At 54.9% G+C, this 16,582-nt stretch overlaps 7 protein-coding genes across 7 annotated transcripts; 2 read left to right on the forward strand and 5 right to left on the reverse strand.

The window, feature by feature from the left end:
• Positions 1-34: 34 nt before the first annotated feature.
• Malapachy_3523 (hypothetical protein) lies at positions 35-2,719 on the reverse strand (the record flags this gene model as incomplete). Its single annotated transcript, XM_018137991.1, has 2 exons — positions 35-2,491; positions 2,522-2,719. The coding sequence occupies 2 exons, from the start codon at positions 2,717-2,719 to the stop codon at positions 35-37; spliced, it is 2,655 nt and encodes an 884-aa protein (XP_017993852.1).
• A 124-nt stretch (positions 2,720-2,843) lies between these two features.
• Positions 2,844-3,278, forward strand: Malapachy_3492 (small nuclear ribonucleoprotein; the record flags this gene model as incomplete). Its single annotated transcript, XM_018137960.1, has 3 exons — positions 2,844-2,855; positions 2,887-3,046; positions 3,076-3,278. The coding sequence occupies 3 exons, from the start codon at positions 2,844-2,846 to the stop codon at positions 3,276-3,278; spliced, it is 375 nt and encodes a 124-aa protein (XP_017993530.1).
• Positions 3,279-3,324: 46 nt separating this feature from the next.
• Positions 3,325-4,620, reverse strand: Malapachy_3509 (hypothetical protein; the record flags this gene model as incomplete). Its single annotated transcript, XM_018137977.1, has 3 exons — positions 3,325-4,479; positions 4,510-4,536; positions 4,576-4,620. 3 exons carry the CDS (start codon positions 4,618-4,620, stop codon positions 3,325-3,327), a joined length of 1,227 nt encoding a protein of 408 aa, XP_017993743.1.
• Positions 4,621-4,752: 132 nt separating this feature from the next.
• On the reverse strand, positions 4,753-6,902 carry Malapachy_3526 (galactose oxidase; the record flags this gene model as incomplete). The annotated part of the gene is made up of 10 exons (XM_018137994.1): positions 4,753-4,857; positions 4,887-4,931; positions 4,963-5,202; positions 5,416-5,995; positions 6,023-6,249; positions 6,280-6,407; positions 6,437-6,501; positions 6,533-6,598; positions 6,629-6,807; positions 6,837-6,902. 10 exons carry the CDS (start codon positions 6,900-6,902, stop codon positions 4,753-4,755), a joined length of 1,701 nt encoding a protein of 566 aa, XP_017993849.1.
• Positions 6,903-7,049: 147 nt separating this feature from the next.
• Malapachy_3514 (protein serine threonine phosphatase 2c) lies at positions 7,050-8,279 on the forward strand (the record flags this gene model as incomplete). The annotated part of the gene is made up of 1 exon (XM_018137982.1): positions 7,050-8,279. One exon carries the CDS (start codon positions 7,050-7,052, stop codon positions 8,277-8,279), a length of 1,230 nt encoding a protein of 409 aa, XP_017993691.1.
• A 42-nt stretch (positions 8,280-8,321) lies between these two features.
• Positions 8,322-9,050, reverse strand: Malapachy_3534 (co-chaperone protein mitochondrial precursor; the record flags this gene model as incomplete). Its single annotated transcript, XM_018138002.1, has 1 exon — positions 8,322-9,050. The coding sequence occupies one exon, from the start codon at positions 9,048-9,050 to the stop codon at positions 8,322-8,324; it is 729 nt and encodes a 242-aa protein (XP_017993785.1).
• Positions 9,051-10,652: 1,602 nt separating this feature from the next.
• Positions 10,653-16,514, reverse strand: Malapachy_3522 (nucleoporin; the record flags this gene model as incomplete). Its single annotated transcript, XM_018137990.1, has 1 exon — positions 10,653-16,514. The coding sequence occupies one exon, from the start codon at positions 16,512-16,514 to the stop codon at positions 10,653-10,655; it is 5,862 nt and encodes a 1,953-aa protein (XP_017993853.1).
• Between the last annotated feature and the right edge of the window lie 68 nt (positions 16,515-16,582).

Here is a 16,582-nt window from a genome sequence, read left to right on the forward strand (position 1 = left end):
CGATAAATATCCTATTTTTCTATCGCTACCTCCATCACTGAACTCGGTCCAGCAGTCGTCGTCGATTGGGTGTATCGGCAAAGAGAGCCCGAATTAAAACCGTCATCTCTTCGCGACTGTAATCATTCAAAGCACTGCCGCTCTCATTGTCAAACAATAAGTACTCAATATCAGCCAATGAGCCTTGCAAAATGTCAGGTAGATACGCAAACTTGAAGTACGTCGGGATGTGTGCCTCAGCGCCTTGCAGAACCTCAGAGGCCGTGTCTACAAGCATGCGACACAACTGAGATAGAGAATTGCTCTCTGGCTCAGAGATATCTTGCAATTCTTCGACTTCGTGAAGCACGCGCAAAAATACACCATCAAATAACTCGCACAACGTAGACGTGAGCATATCATGACTCAGCACAGGTCGCCATACTGATGCCAAGTGAGAAAGAATATGTCCCACCTGCTCCACAGCTCGCTGGCACACGTGGTAGCGACTCTCGTCGCTGGTGCGAACAAATCCATCCGCACTGTCCAATGAGTCGTTCAGCACATTCATCTGAAGCGATACCAATGATGCACACCATTGTGTCGTCATATCGTCCAACAAGTCAGCCTCGGCGCGAAGCGAAGCTTCGAACATTTGACGTCCCATGACACGGAATGCTCCGAACTTGGTCGATTGACTCGCATACTTGCGCAATTCTGAGGCCAGATAAGCACAGTCGTTTGCAAACAACATGCCTAGAAGTGGCACATGCTGCAATACTTGCGCATGAAGAATGGGCATCAAAGCACGGAACATTTGTACTGATTCCACAAAACCTTGCGCAAAGAGCTGCCGAGAAGGCACATCACCCTCGATGTGAGCCCATTGGCGACTTAGCAGCGCACAAAATTCGATTATCCGATTTGATACGGCCAACGTCTGCAAGCATATGGCCTGGTCCGACTTGGAGAAAAGATCCATAGACTCCTCCTCTTTCCAGTCCCACGCATCAAAGGACGCATCATCCGGTGGAGGGACAGACACGTCCGTCTTTGGCTCCTCATGAGGCTTCTCCGGTTTGGCCTCTGCCATATCCTCTTCCTCTTCTTCTCCCTCTCCCCAATCCCAGTCATCCGCCGCTGGTTGCTTATCTTTGGCAGATGTAGCTGCTGTATCCTCCCAATCCTCTGCCTCTTCGTCGCCCCAGTCCCATTCGTCCTTAACTTGGTTCGATGAGGGGGGCGATGCAGGCTTCGGTGGGGGTGCAGGAGGCAATTTGGCACCGATCTTGACACCACCTAGTGTGGGCTTCTTCGATTTTTTGGTCACAGCAGGTTGGGTTTTGGTGGGTGGGGGAGGGAGAACCGGCTCGGTGGGCTGCTTCACCTGTGTAGGTGTAGGTTTCACGTCTGGTGGACGAGGAGGCTCCGTGGTGTCATGGGCCCGAACAGGCGCCTCCATATCTGTCAATACAGTGTCCCAACTCTTGTCCTCCGTTCGTGCAATGACATTTCGCGCTTGCTCCAGAATCGAGCCAAGCATATGTTGCTTGCACAGATGCTCCATCGATCGAGCCCATGTCGGTAAGTCGGACAGAGGCTCGGGTGCGCCTTTGTATAACTTAGCTCGAGGCGCCTTGGCATCAGATACGTATGACATCTCTACCAGGGACTTATGGAAGTCCATGATAAGCATGGTTAGCCGATCCTTACAAATAAGCATGTCCTCTGTAGTTTCCAGCACAGGCAGGCTAGCAGGTATATGAGTCTTGATAAGGGTAAGAAGGGCAGGGATACTTTGGCGTGATACAAGGAGTTGGAGTTGGCCAAAATGTGACTTGGCTTGGTTGGACGCTTGCGAAGGACTAGCCATGACATCACGTACTGCGGAAAGCACACTTTGGATTTGAGTCAGCGTACCTCCCCGACTCAGATCAGGTACGTCAGAAGTACGATGTAGTAGCAATCCTACATCGCTGGACATGACGGACCATTGGAAATTGGTTTGGAGCATTGTCTTAAACACATCATTCAAAATGCGGGAGAGGTAAGCTGCATGTGCATCAACCAAGCCTGATCGAACACTCCATTCAATGTCTTGAGGACGCTCAATCTTCAGCGTAAAGCTCTCCGGTGTACGGTCTTCAATAAACAGACCACTCTCAGTGGGCGAATGGGTTGAAGAACGTAGCTTTCCAATGATATCTTCGCAAACGTGAATCAGTTCGTCCATCACGACGCCTTGTGGTATGGGGCCGACGGAGGTTTTCTTTACCGTACCCTGACTCCAATTCACTTCAATACCAACTTCTTTTAAAGCAGAAGCAGCACTGGTTAATGCAGTATCCATGGCTTCATTATCATGATCACGCAGTGATTGCTGGACAACGGCAACTTGTGTCAGTGCTTGCGTCATGGCTGACACAATCGTAGAGACCCTCGATGCATGGGCATAGTTCCTTGTAGCCACTTTGTACTGTTCTAATACATGTATCAAGTCTTCCGATATGATCTTCCAAGTCAATGATGAGTATTCACATACCTCTTCAGGGGGCTCCTTGTCTGACGGGGTCGAAGATGCTTGTTCTGCTTCCGCAGGTGATGCTAACGCTTCAATGCGAGCATCGAGCAATTCCAAGGCAGCAGAGGCAGGTAGAACTGTTTTCGGTGCTTCCCCCACACCGTCAACAAGAGGCGAGCCTATCGACGCCAACAGCGTCGACAAGTCTTGTGACGCCATGCCTCGCACGGAGACCGAGAACCAGGCGTAACCACCGTGCACTGTTGTTCCTCCCCTCCACGTGTATCTTAGTCAGCGTATTTCTATCCCCGTCGCGTGGTACTTGTAGAGAGAAGTGACAACCATGTCGGAGCGGGTGAGTAGGTGAATAATGGGCTTACCACTAGACACACGGAAACCGTGGTGGACGCGGCGGTGGAAGAGGTGGTCATCAAGGTCGCAATGACAATGCCAGATCTCAAGAAAAGCCAAAGAAGGAGGCTATCCTCAACCTAGCCAAGTATGTGGACAAGCAAATTCGCGTGAAGTTTTCAGGTGGGCGAGAAGGTATGTCTCATAACGTCGCTCACACTCAGTTGTCGGCACTCTCAAGGGATATGACCAGCTTATGAACCTTGTTATGGATGACGTGGAAGAAATATTACACGAATCTTTGAGCGGAAACACGACGGGCGACCGCCGTACTCTTGGCTTGGCCGTGCTGCGTGGCACGAACCTCACCCTCATTAGCCCAGTGGATGGTTTTGAAATGATTGAAAAGTACGTGTACCTAAAATAACGCTAACATGATAGCCCTTTCGCACAGGGAGAGTAAAACATTATAGCTAGTAATTAGCTGATCGATATTTCGTCTGGCTAGGCCCATGTACCACAAAGTTGGGAGCGCTGGCGCTGTATGATTCATAGCCACTTGTTTGCATTGGAATCGTAGGGCCACTCATAAATGGCTGGTTAAAAGTACTGGGTGTGGATGAGGGTTTCGCGATGTTCAGTGCAGCCCCACGCAAGTATCGACGGTACACTGTCATGACGCGATTCAGGACGCGCAATGCCAAGTTCGTACAAATCCAAACACCACCAAGTACACTTGTGATACGAATGATAAAGGCCACGAAACTGATCGAATGTTTGGATACTTTCATGGTCAAGGGCTCAATGTCATATTTGAAGTACAGGCCAGGGAACGTGGTTTGACCTGTCGGGTTACGCTTGTAATCCGTCACACTGTACTGATTGGTATCCAGAACACGCCCCCCTGCCATGTACTTCGTCGGAACAACGGAAATAAAATACTGGTACACAGCAACAGGGTCGTCTGTCAGCTCCATACTCGAGTCCAGAGGCTCTGCAATGTCAGGGAAATAGTCACCGAAGCTAAATTCGTGAATGATATGTGACATGTTGATGCCAAGATCATGATGAGCAGCGCCTGAAATGAACGACGGGACAAAGGTCGAGATGTGAAGGTTGCCTGTCACTTTCTTCACATTGATACTGCCATATACACGGCATGCAGGGGCTGTCTCAGCAAAGCTCATATCGGTTTCTTCAAAGCCAGAATCCTTGTGACGAGGGCCTCCCTTCACAGATTTCTTGTCTTGACGAGCAATTTTTTTACGGTTCTTATACTGGCCATGAGTGAGCTTCGCAAGGCTGAAGTAGTTGTTCCGCTTTAAGACGCGCGCCTTTTCTTGACGGAAAATAGTCGGATCCTTTACAATATCATTAAGTGAATAATGAAGGGCGTCGCCAGAGGCATCGCGAAGATCGATGGAAATTTTGGAGCATGGCGTTGCGACGGTCACATCCAAGTTCAATTGCATGAGATGACCGATGTGGTTATCGATATTAAAAGAGAAGTCTGGCTTGCCAAACAGATATACCTGAACTTCCACAAAGAACATGATGACCATGGCAAGCAGAACTAGTATCGTAATGGCACCACCATGCGTAGAACGCTTGAGGTACATAGGTTGTGTCTAATGGTCAGGTCATCCTTGTACACATACTTTAGGGAACGCATCGAACTGACGCAGCTGATTGTGTTAGAAGAGATGGCTATTAAATAGGCATACCTTTGGTAGCTGGTCGAGCTGATCCAGAAGCTTGGAGTCCGACATGTCGACGCAGGACGCAGGACGCAGGACGCAGGACGTCTGTACGATGGAGGGCAGCGGTTGGGCCGAGCGCACAACTCACCCGGTGTCGGCCTACCAGGTTTATAGGGACATGTGGAGGAGGATAATAACACACTACCTACGATGACGACTCTCCGCACCCGGTCCAGTGGGTCTACGTAAGGCCGTGTTCGACATTTCTTCGTCGTCAAGACCGGCATCACGTCGGATCCGTTCAATCTAATGTAAGAAACGAGAGAAAAACGCACCTCTTCCAAAATAGGCTTATATTCGTTGAAGCGCTTTTCTGCAAGCTGCATGATTAGTGGAAAGACAAATACATACATCGAATCCATCACGACGAAGCTGCTTCCCTCGAGACTCACCATGGCCCTCCTCGTAGGCTTTGGCAGCCCAATAGTGTTTTGTACGCGCATAAAAGGTTTTTAGAACCTCGCCTGGCTCGGGCGTAGACAGGATATCCTCTTCGGTTCGTTTTCCCTCCTTCGACACGCCCATAAAGGCTGTAGCCTCACGGCGAAGAGCTAGTTTTCTCTCTAGTACCTCGCGCTCCTCTGGTGATAGCTCTCTGTCTTGAAGAGTAAGGTCGTCCATGTCAAGGAGATCATCTTCCACAGCTTCTTCTGCCATAGGAACGTCTTCCACACCCTCAGGTTCGTGGGATTCGTCTTCACTTTCATCGTCGTCATCGTCGTCCTCATCATCATCGTCACTATCCTCTTCGTCCTCCGACTCATTCCACTCTAGTGCATCAATGCGACACTCCTTCAAGCATACGACTTTGTTCATTTTGGAGAGGTCAATGGTATAAAAATCGTCTAACGTGTATTCACGATCGCCACTTTCGAAGATACCACCATAAATGTAAAGGGTATTTCTCTGTACAGCCAACATAGTGTTGTATCTGGTGAGAGGGAGCGTGGTGCTAGGGTCTTCTTGCTCTTGGCCATCCTCACCATCAGCGGACTTGGCTCCGCCGCGCTTTTTGGGCCGTCGCATATTCAAACTAATCCAACGACCATTGCCGGGCAATTGGTAACCGTATAAATCGTTCCAGAATGTGCTCTCCATCGATTCCTCATCCTGCTCTGTGTCTGTCACACCACCAAACAGAACACCGGTATTACGGTTCGCCCATAGGGCCATGGTACATCCTGATCGAGGTGGGTTGGGTGCGTATCCGATTTTCCGCCGCTTGGACCATTCAATCTTGGAAATGTCTTCATCCATGTTTAGCATCCATGCGTCTTCTAGCGCCACACCTTGCGCCCGCTGCCCTTTCACATACTTTTTGCAATAACCACCGTACAGCACAATACCGTCTGGTGTCGGTAAGAAAGAGAAACCACTGCGAGCGCTTTTCATTAGTGAGAACAATACATACGAAGGACGTCGGAGGTCATTTTGCTTAATTTCTTTCCACTTGTATTCTAGCGTGTCAAACACCCACAAGTCTTGAAGGTATGTGGTGCGCACGCCTGTATCCACAAAGCCGCCAAATAGAACAATGAAATGCTTCCACATAGCCATGCGATGGCCACTTCGTGCACTAGGCCGCACTTTGGTTTCAATTTTTTCCCATGCACGCTCCGCAATCGAATAGACCCAAAGCTACTCATGTGAGTCGGATACAGTACATACATCGCGGTAATGGTGGAAATTTGTCTGTTTCGTACTTGCAAACTCGCCACCAAAGCACCATAGCTGTCCACCACCCACAGGCGAAGCTACAATTTGATGCGCTGAGCGTGGACCGGGTTGAATTTTGCCTGTATGTAAGCGAATTGCCTTGACATACTGGAATAGGAGCGCCATTCATTTTTTTCAGGGATGTAACGAAACAGATCTTGGTAAAACATACATCTGGTATTAGTTAGAAGGGCCTGGTACATACTTGTCACCGTCAAAGTATTCACCACCATAGAGCCATAGATCGTTGCCTAATGGACATGGAGTAAGGCTAGCGTGAGTCGATAAAGTCGATACGTACGTAGCATTTGCGCGACGTGAAGGAATCACGCCCACATGCTCTTCCGTAGTTGCGTGCTGCTCTTCCCACTCTGCACGATACTGAGCCAAAAGGGCGTCTAAGTCTTCACTATCCATATCATTGACATCCTTTTTACCGCTGCTCTTTTTTTGCTGCTTCGTAGCTCGGCGCTCTGCAAGCTGACAAGGTCAGCAGATATCCTTCGTACCTTTTCTTGCTTGGCTTTCTTAGCTGCCTTTGCGGCAGCTTTTCCTGCACTCTTCGCCTTCCCCATCCGCGGAGCGTTGTCAACGCTTCACTATTCTATTTTAAAAAAACAAATCAAAAATCTAAAACAGGGTGGAGTCATTCTCTGGAACCTTCCTTCGTATAAATACCACCGCTTTTGCCACACATCGTCACCTTGCCAACGACGACGACCATGATCCCTAGCAGTCGTTCCTGGCGCTCCGGTTATGCAACAGCGGGTACGCTGAAGCGTATCGTGGTGCCTAGCACTGCTGCAAGGGCTCCCAAGCCCATGCCACGGGTCATGGCTCCGGTCCGTCCACTTCACAATGCTTCGGCGCCCCAGCCGACGCCAACAGCGGCGCCGACAACAGCAGAGCCAAAACCTATGAAGATTGTGACAGCGTATGCCTTTGCTGCGAAGCCTCGTGAGACCGTGGAGGTCGAAAATAAGGACGGGGAAGAGCACGTTAGGCGGTCACCCCCTCCGCGGCTTCGCGGTGGGATTGAGCCTACGAGTGAGATTGGGATATGGCGAAGTAATATGCTGAAGGGTGGCGACGCTGGTGAGGACGCTCTCATGATTTCCAAGTCATTGGACAATACCTCTGTCATGATGGGCGTCGCTGACGGTGTCGGTGGTTGGAGTGAATCCGGCATTGATTCCTCTCATTATTCGAATGCGCTGCTTCATTATGCGACAAAATATGCAGAGAAGCATGCGACATTTCCTACGCCGAAAGCGGTGTTGGAACATGCCTTTGAGCAAGTTGCGCAAAACCCAGACGTAGTAGCAGGCAGTTCGACAGCATGCCTTCTACGACTGGATGGCGTTCACGGCAAGCTTACTTGTGCGAATGTAGGTGATTCGGGTTTTGTTCACCTCCGCCCGGATCCTACGAGCCCTGAACGTCGCATGAATGTGGTATACAGCTCTGCTCCTCAACTGTACGGCTTCAACTGCCCATACCAACTTGCCAAAGTACCCAAAAATATGTTGCAGCCAGGATCACTTACGAACCAACCTAGCGATGCTGCCCTTCATGAGATGGACTTGCAACGTGGTGATATGGTGCTAGTCATGACGGATGGTTTTTTGGATAATGTACACTGCAAGCTACCACCGAAGGAATCGCTTACACCTGATGCGCCGCAACGCCCTGAACTTTTGCAATTGATTGACATGCTTCAAGACAAACATCGCGAGCACTGGGCTTCGACGAAGAAGCCGAACGCAACAGCCACCGAGGAAAAACAAGACTTTACTAATGTGGTAGCCTCTACACTCATGCAATACGCACGTCTGTGCCAGATGACGGAAGAGAAGGTGAGTCCCTTCCAAATCGATGCGGCGCAGCACGGCTTTCATTACCCTGGCGGCAAGGTAGACGACATTGCCTTGATCTGCGCCATTGTTGTGTAATACATCTATAGTCGACTCAACAGCGTTATGGACACGATTTCATTATGCGCTTGGCTGCCATTCGCGAATGGATTTTTCAATGTTTGTCCAGTAGCGTAATTGCATGGCCAAGTCGCGAATGCGATCGGTATCCAAAGGGTTGGCTGCAAATGCTTCGTCTAGCGCTTGAAGCACGCCTTGCATATGTTCTTGGTTGGTAGCATTGATCTCGTCGACCGTGGCCTGATCTTGGGCATTTTCCAAGGCCTCTTGTAGCTCAAGAACCTCCATGAGGAAGGATGGATCCTGGATCGATTGATCTTCCTCGATGCTGACGCCACCAACGCGCTGCAGCAGGTATAGAGCCCTTTGTAAAGGCTGACGTAGAGTTTCGTAGGCTTTGTTTACAATGGTACTTTGTTGTGCACCAATTTCCTGCTCATCGCCAGGCTTACTTACGAGGCGGTCAGGATGGGCGACAGCCATCGTACGGCGCCATTGCGCCTTGAGATCTCCATCCTGGACCCTCCATCCGCGAGCTCCAATGGAGTCGAGAGGGATGCCAAGTACTTCGTAGAAATCCACGTCTGAAGGGAGCGGCTGAAGTCGATTGCACTTGGCGCATTGCAAGGCTTCCATCGCATTGTTTGTGCCGCACTCAGCGCACGTCTTCGCTGTAGAATACAGGCGAGTATACATAGGCATGAGCCTTGTGCGATAAGCGATACTGCGCACCGGCACACGTTGCGACATCTGCTTCACGACAGCCCATGTCGAGAGTACGCGCGACATGATGGGATAGCACAAGTGATTGATTGCCTACGCCACTGCCGTCCTGCCCAGGCACGACGGACTCCATGGAGGCTGATATAAGCAAGGAGCACATTGCAGTAGTAGGCGTGGGGGTGGAGAACCAGGATATGATCTTGACATGTCATTTCCAGGTACATGGCGTCGCGCGATCCGACCCTAGAGGAGGTGTACCGCCTCTATGTTTGGGCATTGGACCCAAAGAATGCCATATGCTGCTGTATACGTCATATGGAAGAACTCATACCGTGCAGGAACTCCGAGATCGAATTGGACAGGTTTCAAGTCTTGCAATATAGGAAATGGCCATGCGTATGTGTACATATCTGTGCTATGATTGTGGGTGTACGTACTCGTGAGAAGAAAACCGAGTACTTTCTAGATGATGGAACAGGTATAATAGAGATGTGGTGCTTTGGCCAAGTGCCTCTGACGTTGCCATCGACCGCTCAGGGTCAGGCAGGTGTCAAGGAGTGTTACCTACCACCTCACAGCAAAAATTCTTATACGGTCAACCATGTGCAATCGCCTTTCCAGGTGGGCGATGTGGTGTACGGTATTGGGCGTATCATGTACAGAGCAGGCCGGCCTGACTTGCTACATGCGGTGGCTATCGAGCGCACGACTAATCCCAATTCGGAGCATGAACACCTACTCCGTGCAGTCTCTCTGGCAGAGACCTTGTACGCTACACCTCCTAGCGAGTTTGCTAGTATAATGGAAAAGCTATCACTTGTGCAGGAGGATGATATACAGCAACGAACGATAACCCCGCCCAACCCTACCTCTACAGATGTCGTGCCATCCGACAAAGCGCCACGGCCTTCCAGGGTCCACCCGGTGACGCCCCAGGCGTCACCTCGTAGGATGGCGCCACCAGAGCCTACAGTTTTGCCTTCCTCGTTGCCACCCGCTACCACGCCTACAGTGGAGAAAGGACCACGACAGAACGAGGGGCCACCTGCTTCGACCCACCGGCCATCGTCTAGCCCCGCCCAGAGAGTGCCTACGGCCCCTACCTCATCACGCTCATGCACTTCGTCTCGTGGATTTGTAAAGGCAGTGCGATCGTACATGACCAACATAACTTCACAACATACCAAGTCACCTCATGTGCCGCTGGTCGAGCATGCGGTACCTATTTTCACAACCTCGGCGCTTCTCGTGCAGTTTCAGACGTTGGCAGAGACCGTGGTACGAGACAAGCATAGACGTATGTTTCCTCAAGGCTGGGCCCTCGACGCGCATGTGCTCCAGTCCAAGTGCCAGCGACTGATGGACTGGGCCTTGCAGTCGATGGTGGAAAGTGGCCAAATCCTATGCCATCAAGGTCGCTACCAAGTGCTCTGTGCACCATTGCTAGCGGCGCATATTGCCACGATTCTCCATTTGAAGCCTACTTACGTGGGACCACGCGCTCCAAAGGGGCCATGGCTGAACCCGAAGGGGATCGATCAACGCTTGCGATATGCCGACGAACGGTTTTCCCACCTTCGTTGGGCCGATGTCCTCGCAGCGCTCTCCCTCCTTCACATGCGTGGACTGCTGCATGAACAAAAGGGGCGTTTTCAGTCAATGATGTGTCTATAGACAGGCTAACATAGACGCGCTAAAGTCACGCGCAGCGGCTTGCAATTGCTCCATATCGGGGGGCGAGGTAGCTGACCAGTGCACAGGGGGCTCCGGGGCCTGTGCCTCGCTCGCAAGGAGGCGCGAAAGGTTGTGCAAGACGGCCTTCATCTCGGTCCGGGCCACGGTGCTCATCAAGTCTGTCGTATCCGCATACAACAGCGGCACACGGTCCAACAGTTCGTGCGTACGGCCCGTCGCCTGCTGCAAAGCATGCCTCTCCTGCGCCGACAGCGTCCCGTCCTGGGCCTTGGCGAGCAGAGGCGGCAGCAAGCGCGGCAGCGTAGCATAGTCAAGCAGGACGTGCCCGCCTTCGTACCAGCCAGGAATCACATGCCCGGCCTCGACGGCGTCCGCCATCGGCCGGAACAAGTCGAGAAGCAAACTTGTCTCGCCACGTACAAACGCTTCAGGGGCCAAGTAGCGCACGGCCACAGCATGCGCACGCGCCCAGTCCTCAGCCTTCAAGCGGCATTGGTACTCCACATACAAGTCGTGGCGCGCATGCGCCGCTTGGGCGCGTGCAAGATGGATCCACCGTGGATCCACATGCAAGGTAGAGACAAGGTAGGCCACAGCCTCCTCATTCAGTGCCTCGACATGGCGGGCGAGCAGGGTGGACACAGCCTTGGCGCGAACATCTTCGTCGGTCAGGTGCAAGAGCACAAACGCCGCCCAGCGCCATTCACCAGCACTCTCTAGCTGTGTAGCGTAGCTGATGGTCAACTGATCACCTTGCACGTCCTCGTCTAGGGATCGCGCATGGAGAGCGCGTGTGAGGTACATGTACAAGTGCCATGGCAAAGCAAAGTCCATGGCACTTTGCCCAAAGTTGCGGGGATCCAAGACGTGAGCAAGCGGGTACGTGGTATCCACATGCAGCTTCAGCAGCTCGTACAAGGCATCGCGCGGCGCGCCCTTATTTTGCCATAGCGCCCGCTGCTTCAGGATACCCAGCTGCGCATCGGCTTGGTACGATGGCAATGGCGGCGCCGTCTCGCCTGCCGCCTTGAGCGCCTCTTCGTAGCTGTGTACACATGCCTGCAGTGGCGACTCCCATGCCGTGCCGTACCATATATGCAGACCCAGTGCACGACGCCAATCCAAGCCAGCCGCCATCGCCATGGTCTGCTTCTCACGCGCATGCGTACGTGCACTGGTCCATTCAGCATGCACGACATTGCCAGCCAGCAGCTCGTACAAACGGCGGCGTGGGCGATCAATATCGTCATCCACGCCCTCCGCATGCCACAATGCCAACTGCTCGTGCACGTCTGCCCTGGCTTCCAAAGCACCACCCGCCTGCGCCACCAGCGTCGCAAGACGGACATCGCCGCCTTCCAGCGCAGCCTCGGCAGCTTGCTCCACTTGGTGACCTGTGAGCAGCGCAAACACATGCTCAGGTCGTCGTGACGCAGCAACATGCGCACGCACATCCGCTTGCACAGACGAGGTCACAGCACGTTCCAGCCACTGCGAAAACGCGGCTTTGCGTCGGCGCAGTGTGACGGCACTGCGCATCTCACTGGACGCTGTAGCCGGGAGATCCAAGTCCAAGGGGTCAAACAGTGCGCTGGTCAAGTGCCAGACCTGCGCAGCATACTGCTTATCATCTGCATCGTACATCTGCGCCATGTGCGCGCACGTCGTGCCCTCGGCAAACGTCACATGCGGCGCACGAGCCCCATCTTCACGCTGGATTTGGGAGTCGGCCAGCTGTTGCGCCAAAAGACGATGCGACATCGCTAGGATGGATGATGCATCATCCTCGCGCGTCGCCATAGGAATGTGCTCCCATTGCACCTGCGTACAGGCGAGAGGCATCGATGAGGCGGGACGCACACCGCTGTGTACGAAGCGCGTGGGAGCACACCAGCCCACACGGAAACTACGCGCAAGGGTCAAGCTCGCATCGAGTGGGAGACTGGGATCCAATGCCGACTTGGCAGAGGGCACACGCACGATATCCACCGGCGGCAAGCGAGGCGGAAGATCCTCGACCATGATCTCTTCTTCTTCTTCTTCTTCCTCCTCATCGCCATCGTCGTCTTCGTCGTCACGAACGTGCTCCATCGCACGCTCTGGCACCCCTGGCGGGGGTGGGTATACGTCACGAGCGACGCTCGAGGCCCAGGGACCGTCCTGGCTCACGCCTCCGACTGGTCCTTGCGTCGGAGGCGCCTGCCCAAAAAAACTGGCCTGCATCACCTGGACTTTGCGTGGCTCCACCACACCGGGCGTGCGACGGGACACGGCCGCAGGGGTCATGGAGCGACGCAACGTAGGCGGTGCATCCCGGATGGTCGGGACCCAAACATCGTCACGCGCATCGACGTCGATCCCAGGCACCAACTCACTTTCATGCATCACACTCGAGCCGCTGTCCTCGTCACTCTCCTCCTCGGACTCGCCCAGACGCGCGAGGGGCGGACCGTCGTCCGAATCGCTCTGCATCTCCTCTTCGTCGTCCATGTCTTCGTCCGACTCATCCAAGCCATAGCGCGAAAAGTGCTCGACACGGAACGTCCACGTACCGCTGGCCGCCTCGTACGAAAGGAACTCGGTCTCTTTCTTGTTACGCAGCTTGTGGATGTGCTGCTTGACACGCGGCAACGACTCGTCTTTGAGCGGCTCACGTGTGGCACGGTCCAGGGGCCAGCATCCCTCGAGACTCACACGGGCAGGCACATTGAGACCCGTACCTAGCGGCGCCTTGGGCACCGGCACGTAGTTGGGCAACAGACCATCCAATGGCGTGTCTGATACCAGGTCCTCTTCTTGTGGGTACACAAAGCACTCTTTAGCTCGCAGTTGGACAACGCCACCGGCGACAAAGCTCAGGTCCGGCACGCTCGTCAAGTCCACCGGCTCCAGGAATGCAAGACGGCCAAAGCCTACGCGGCCCACGACAAAGTCCTGGACGTGCGAGAGTGCCTCATGAGGCATGGCACGCAGCTCACTCAGACTCGGCTCGGTAAAGTAGTCGCCATGCTGCAACACACGCGCACTCTTGGCCTTGGCCTTGCCTGCGGGCACAGGCGTTGAGGAAGGCGCCGAGCCAAACGATGCGTCACGCGGCGGGGGCAGCGACAACGACGAGGTGTCTGCCTCCAGCGGTTGCGACGCACTGACGCCCAGCGAAGCACCGCCACCTGCGTTGCCACCGACTTTCTTTTCGACCGCGGGCGAAAACCGCGCGCGTGGGGGCACAGACGCACGTGGAGTACCGTCGCGCCACGCGCTGGGCGACTGTGTCAGACTCGTATCACCATCAAGCACTAGGCGCTTGGAGGTAGAGCGAGGGATAAACGCTTGCGGGCTCAGAGCCGCCGCATCGCTCGGCGGACGGAAAAGACCGGCACTGCCAGCGCGCACAGGCGTCGCGCGATCGCCCGGCGTGCCTTCACGCACGCTCCGGCTCAGATCCAGACCGGGCGTCGAGCCACGCAGACGGGTCACACGCACAGCATTGCGAGGCGATGAGCGGAACGGCGACGTAAGAGGCGGCTTGTTTTTGGGTGCCACGTTAAACGGCAGCGGCGCCTGTGTTGCTGCGGTCGGCACCGTCGACGTGTTGGCCAACAATGCATCGGTACCGTATGGGTTGCTCGTCAGTGATGGCGGGCCCATCGTCGGGCCCGCAGCGCTTGGTGCGGGCGCCGAGGCGCCTAGAGGCTTGGCACCGCCAAACAGCGACGTCCCCGCCCCCGACGCAGGCTGCGAGGCACCAAACAGCGAGGTGCCAGTGCCAGGCGCAGGTTGCGAGGCGCCGAACAGCGAGGTGCCGCCCGTCGTGCCCTGCGTCGCATTCGGCGCACCTGTGGTGCTCTGACCAAACGAGAACGCAGGCTTGCCGGCGTTCGAAGCGCCAAACAAACCACCACCAGTGTTGGACGAGGTATTGGAGGCCTGGCCAAAGAGGCCACCACTACCAGGCTGCGTCGCACCACCCGGCTGTGTCGCGCCCGTGTTGGTCCCTGCACCAGCGCCAAAGAGCGATGTGCCGGCAGGCTTAGCACCAAAGAGGCCGCCGCCGGTGTTGGTCGACGTGCCTGACGCTGTACCTGTCCCAAAGCCAGTCGAAGGCTGCGTACCCGTGGTAGCTGTGTTCGCGCCGCCAAAGCCAAAGCCCGTCGTGCCGGCAGGCTTTGCGCCAAAGAGGCCGCCGCCCGTCGCACCCGTGCCAAAGCCCGTCGAGGGCTGCGTACCTGTGCCTGTCGTCGTGTTCGTCGCACCAAAGCCAGTCCCGCCGCCACTACCGAACAAGCCGCCGGGCTTGGGCTGGTTGTTGGCCTGGTTGGCATTGTTGGCTCCGAACGAAAAGCCGCCGGTAGTCGAGGTGTTCGTACCAAAGGTATTTGTACTGGGCTGCGTCGACGTTGCACCGAACAAGCTACCAGCCGGCTTAGCCTGGTTCGCATTGTTTGCGCCGAACGAAAAGCCGCCTGTATTGTTGTTATTGTTGTTGGGCGTGGCGCCGAACGTCGTACCAGTAGCACCGGCTTGGTTTTGCGTCGTGTTGGCACCAAACGAGAAGCCGGAAGATGGCTGCGTCGTAGCATTGTTGCCAAACCCGGTCGTGCCGGCATTGTTGCCGAAGAGACCGCCCGGCTTCGCTTGGTTGTTCGCCGCGCCGAAACCAAAACCAGTCGTGCCAGGGGCCGTGTTGTTGTTGGTAGTGGTATTGTTTTGGCCAAACATGAACGACGATGTCGGCTGCGTCGTGGAAGGTGCCGAAGCGCCAGCGCCAAACAGACTGCCGCCGCTAGGTTGTTGCGGCTGGCCAAACATGGAGGTACCTGTCGTATTGTTCGTGCCAAACGCCGTAGGCTTCGCCGCATTGTTGCCAAACAGGCCACCACTGGGCTGCGCAGCCTGGCCAAACATCGAAGTGCTCGCCCCAGGCTGCTGCTGCTGTGGCTGCTGCTGGCCAAACAAGCCCGTGGACGGCGCCGCAGGTTGGCCAAACGCGTTGGTCGTACCGGTAGCTGGCTGACCAAATGCGTTGTTGGTCGATGCGCTAGGCTGCTGGCCAAAGCCAAACGAGGTCGTCGTAGAGGTGCCCGTCGCACCGGGGGTCGGACCGGCTGTGCCCTTCCCACGGCCTTGCTGGTAGTCCATCCAACGAAGTTCTTCCGGACTCATGGTCTGGTAGGCAGGCATTGACGTGATCGACTGGTGGACTTCAAACGTCTTGGCATGCGCTTTTGGTTCGTTGGGCGTCATGTCTTCTCGGAACGGCGCATACGGCACGGTGGCCGAGCCCTGCGTGATGGCCTGCTGCGCGCCGCCCGCACCGAACGTGCCAAACGTCGAGGTGGGCTGAGCACCTGGCGCCTGTGCATTGCCGAACCCAAACGAGGAGGTCGTCGCTTGGCCAAAGCCTGGGTTGGAGGCCATACCGCCAAACGCGCCAGTTGTGGGCTGCGAGGGTGCCGGCGTGGATGTCGCGCCGAACCCGAACGATGTACCGGCTGGCTGCGCCGTACCTGTCCCGAACGAGCCAAACCCGGTCGTGGCTGGCTTGGGCGCGCCAAACGTATTGGTCGTAGAAGCTTGGTTAAATGAAAAAGGGGTGCCCATTTGCGTTGGCTGCGCCGTAGCTGACGGCGCGCCGAACGCGTTCGGCTGCGCTGCCCCAAAGGCCGGGGTAGACGCGGCAGCAGGCTGCCCGAACGTCGTAGCAGGCGTGCCAAACGCATTCTGCGTAGCTGGCTGGCCAAACATGGAACCAGCGGCAGGCTGGGCTGTGTTGTTCATGCCTTGCTGCTGCTGGTTTTGCTGGCCGAAGCCGCCAAACGAGGAACTTCCAAACATGGCAGCTGGCGAGTGACTTGGGTATGAAAGGAAAGGCACCACGTCCAGTCGCCAAACACACGCGCCAC

Source organism: Malassezia pachydermatis, assembly GCF_001278385.1.
Source record: "Malassezia pachydermatis strain CBS 1879 chromosome Unknown scaffold1, whole genome shotgun sequence".
In the NCBI taxonomy this organism is placed as follows: domain Eukaryota; kingdom Fungi; phylum Basidiomycota; class Malasseziomycetes; order Malasseziales; family Malasseziaceae; genus Malassezia; species Malassezia pachydermatis.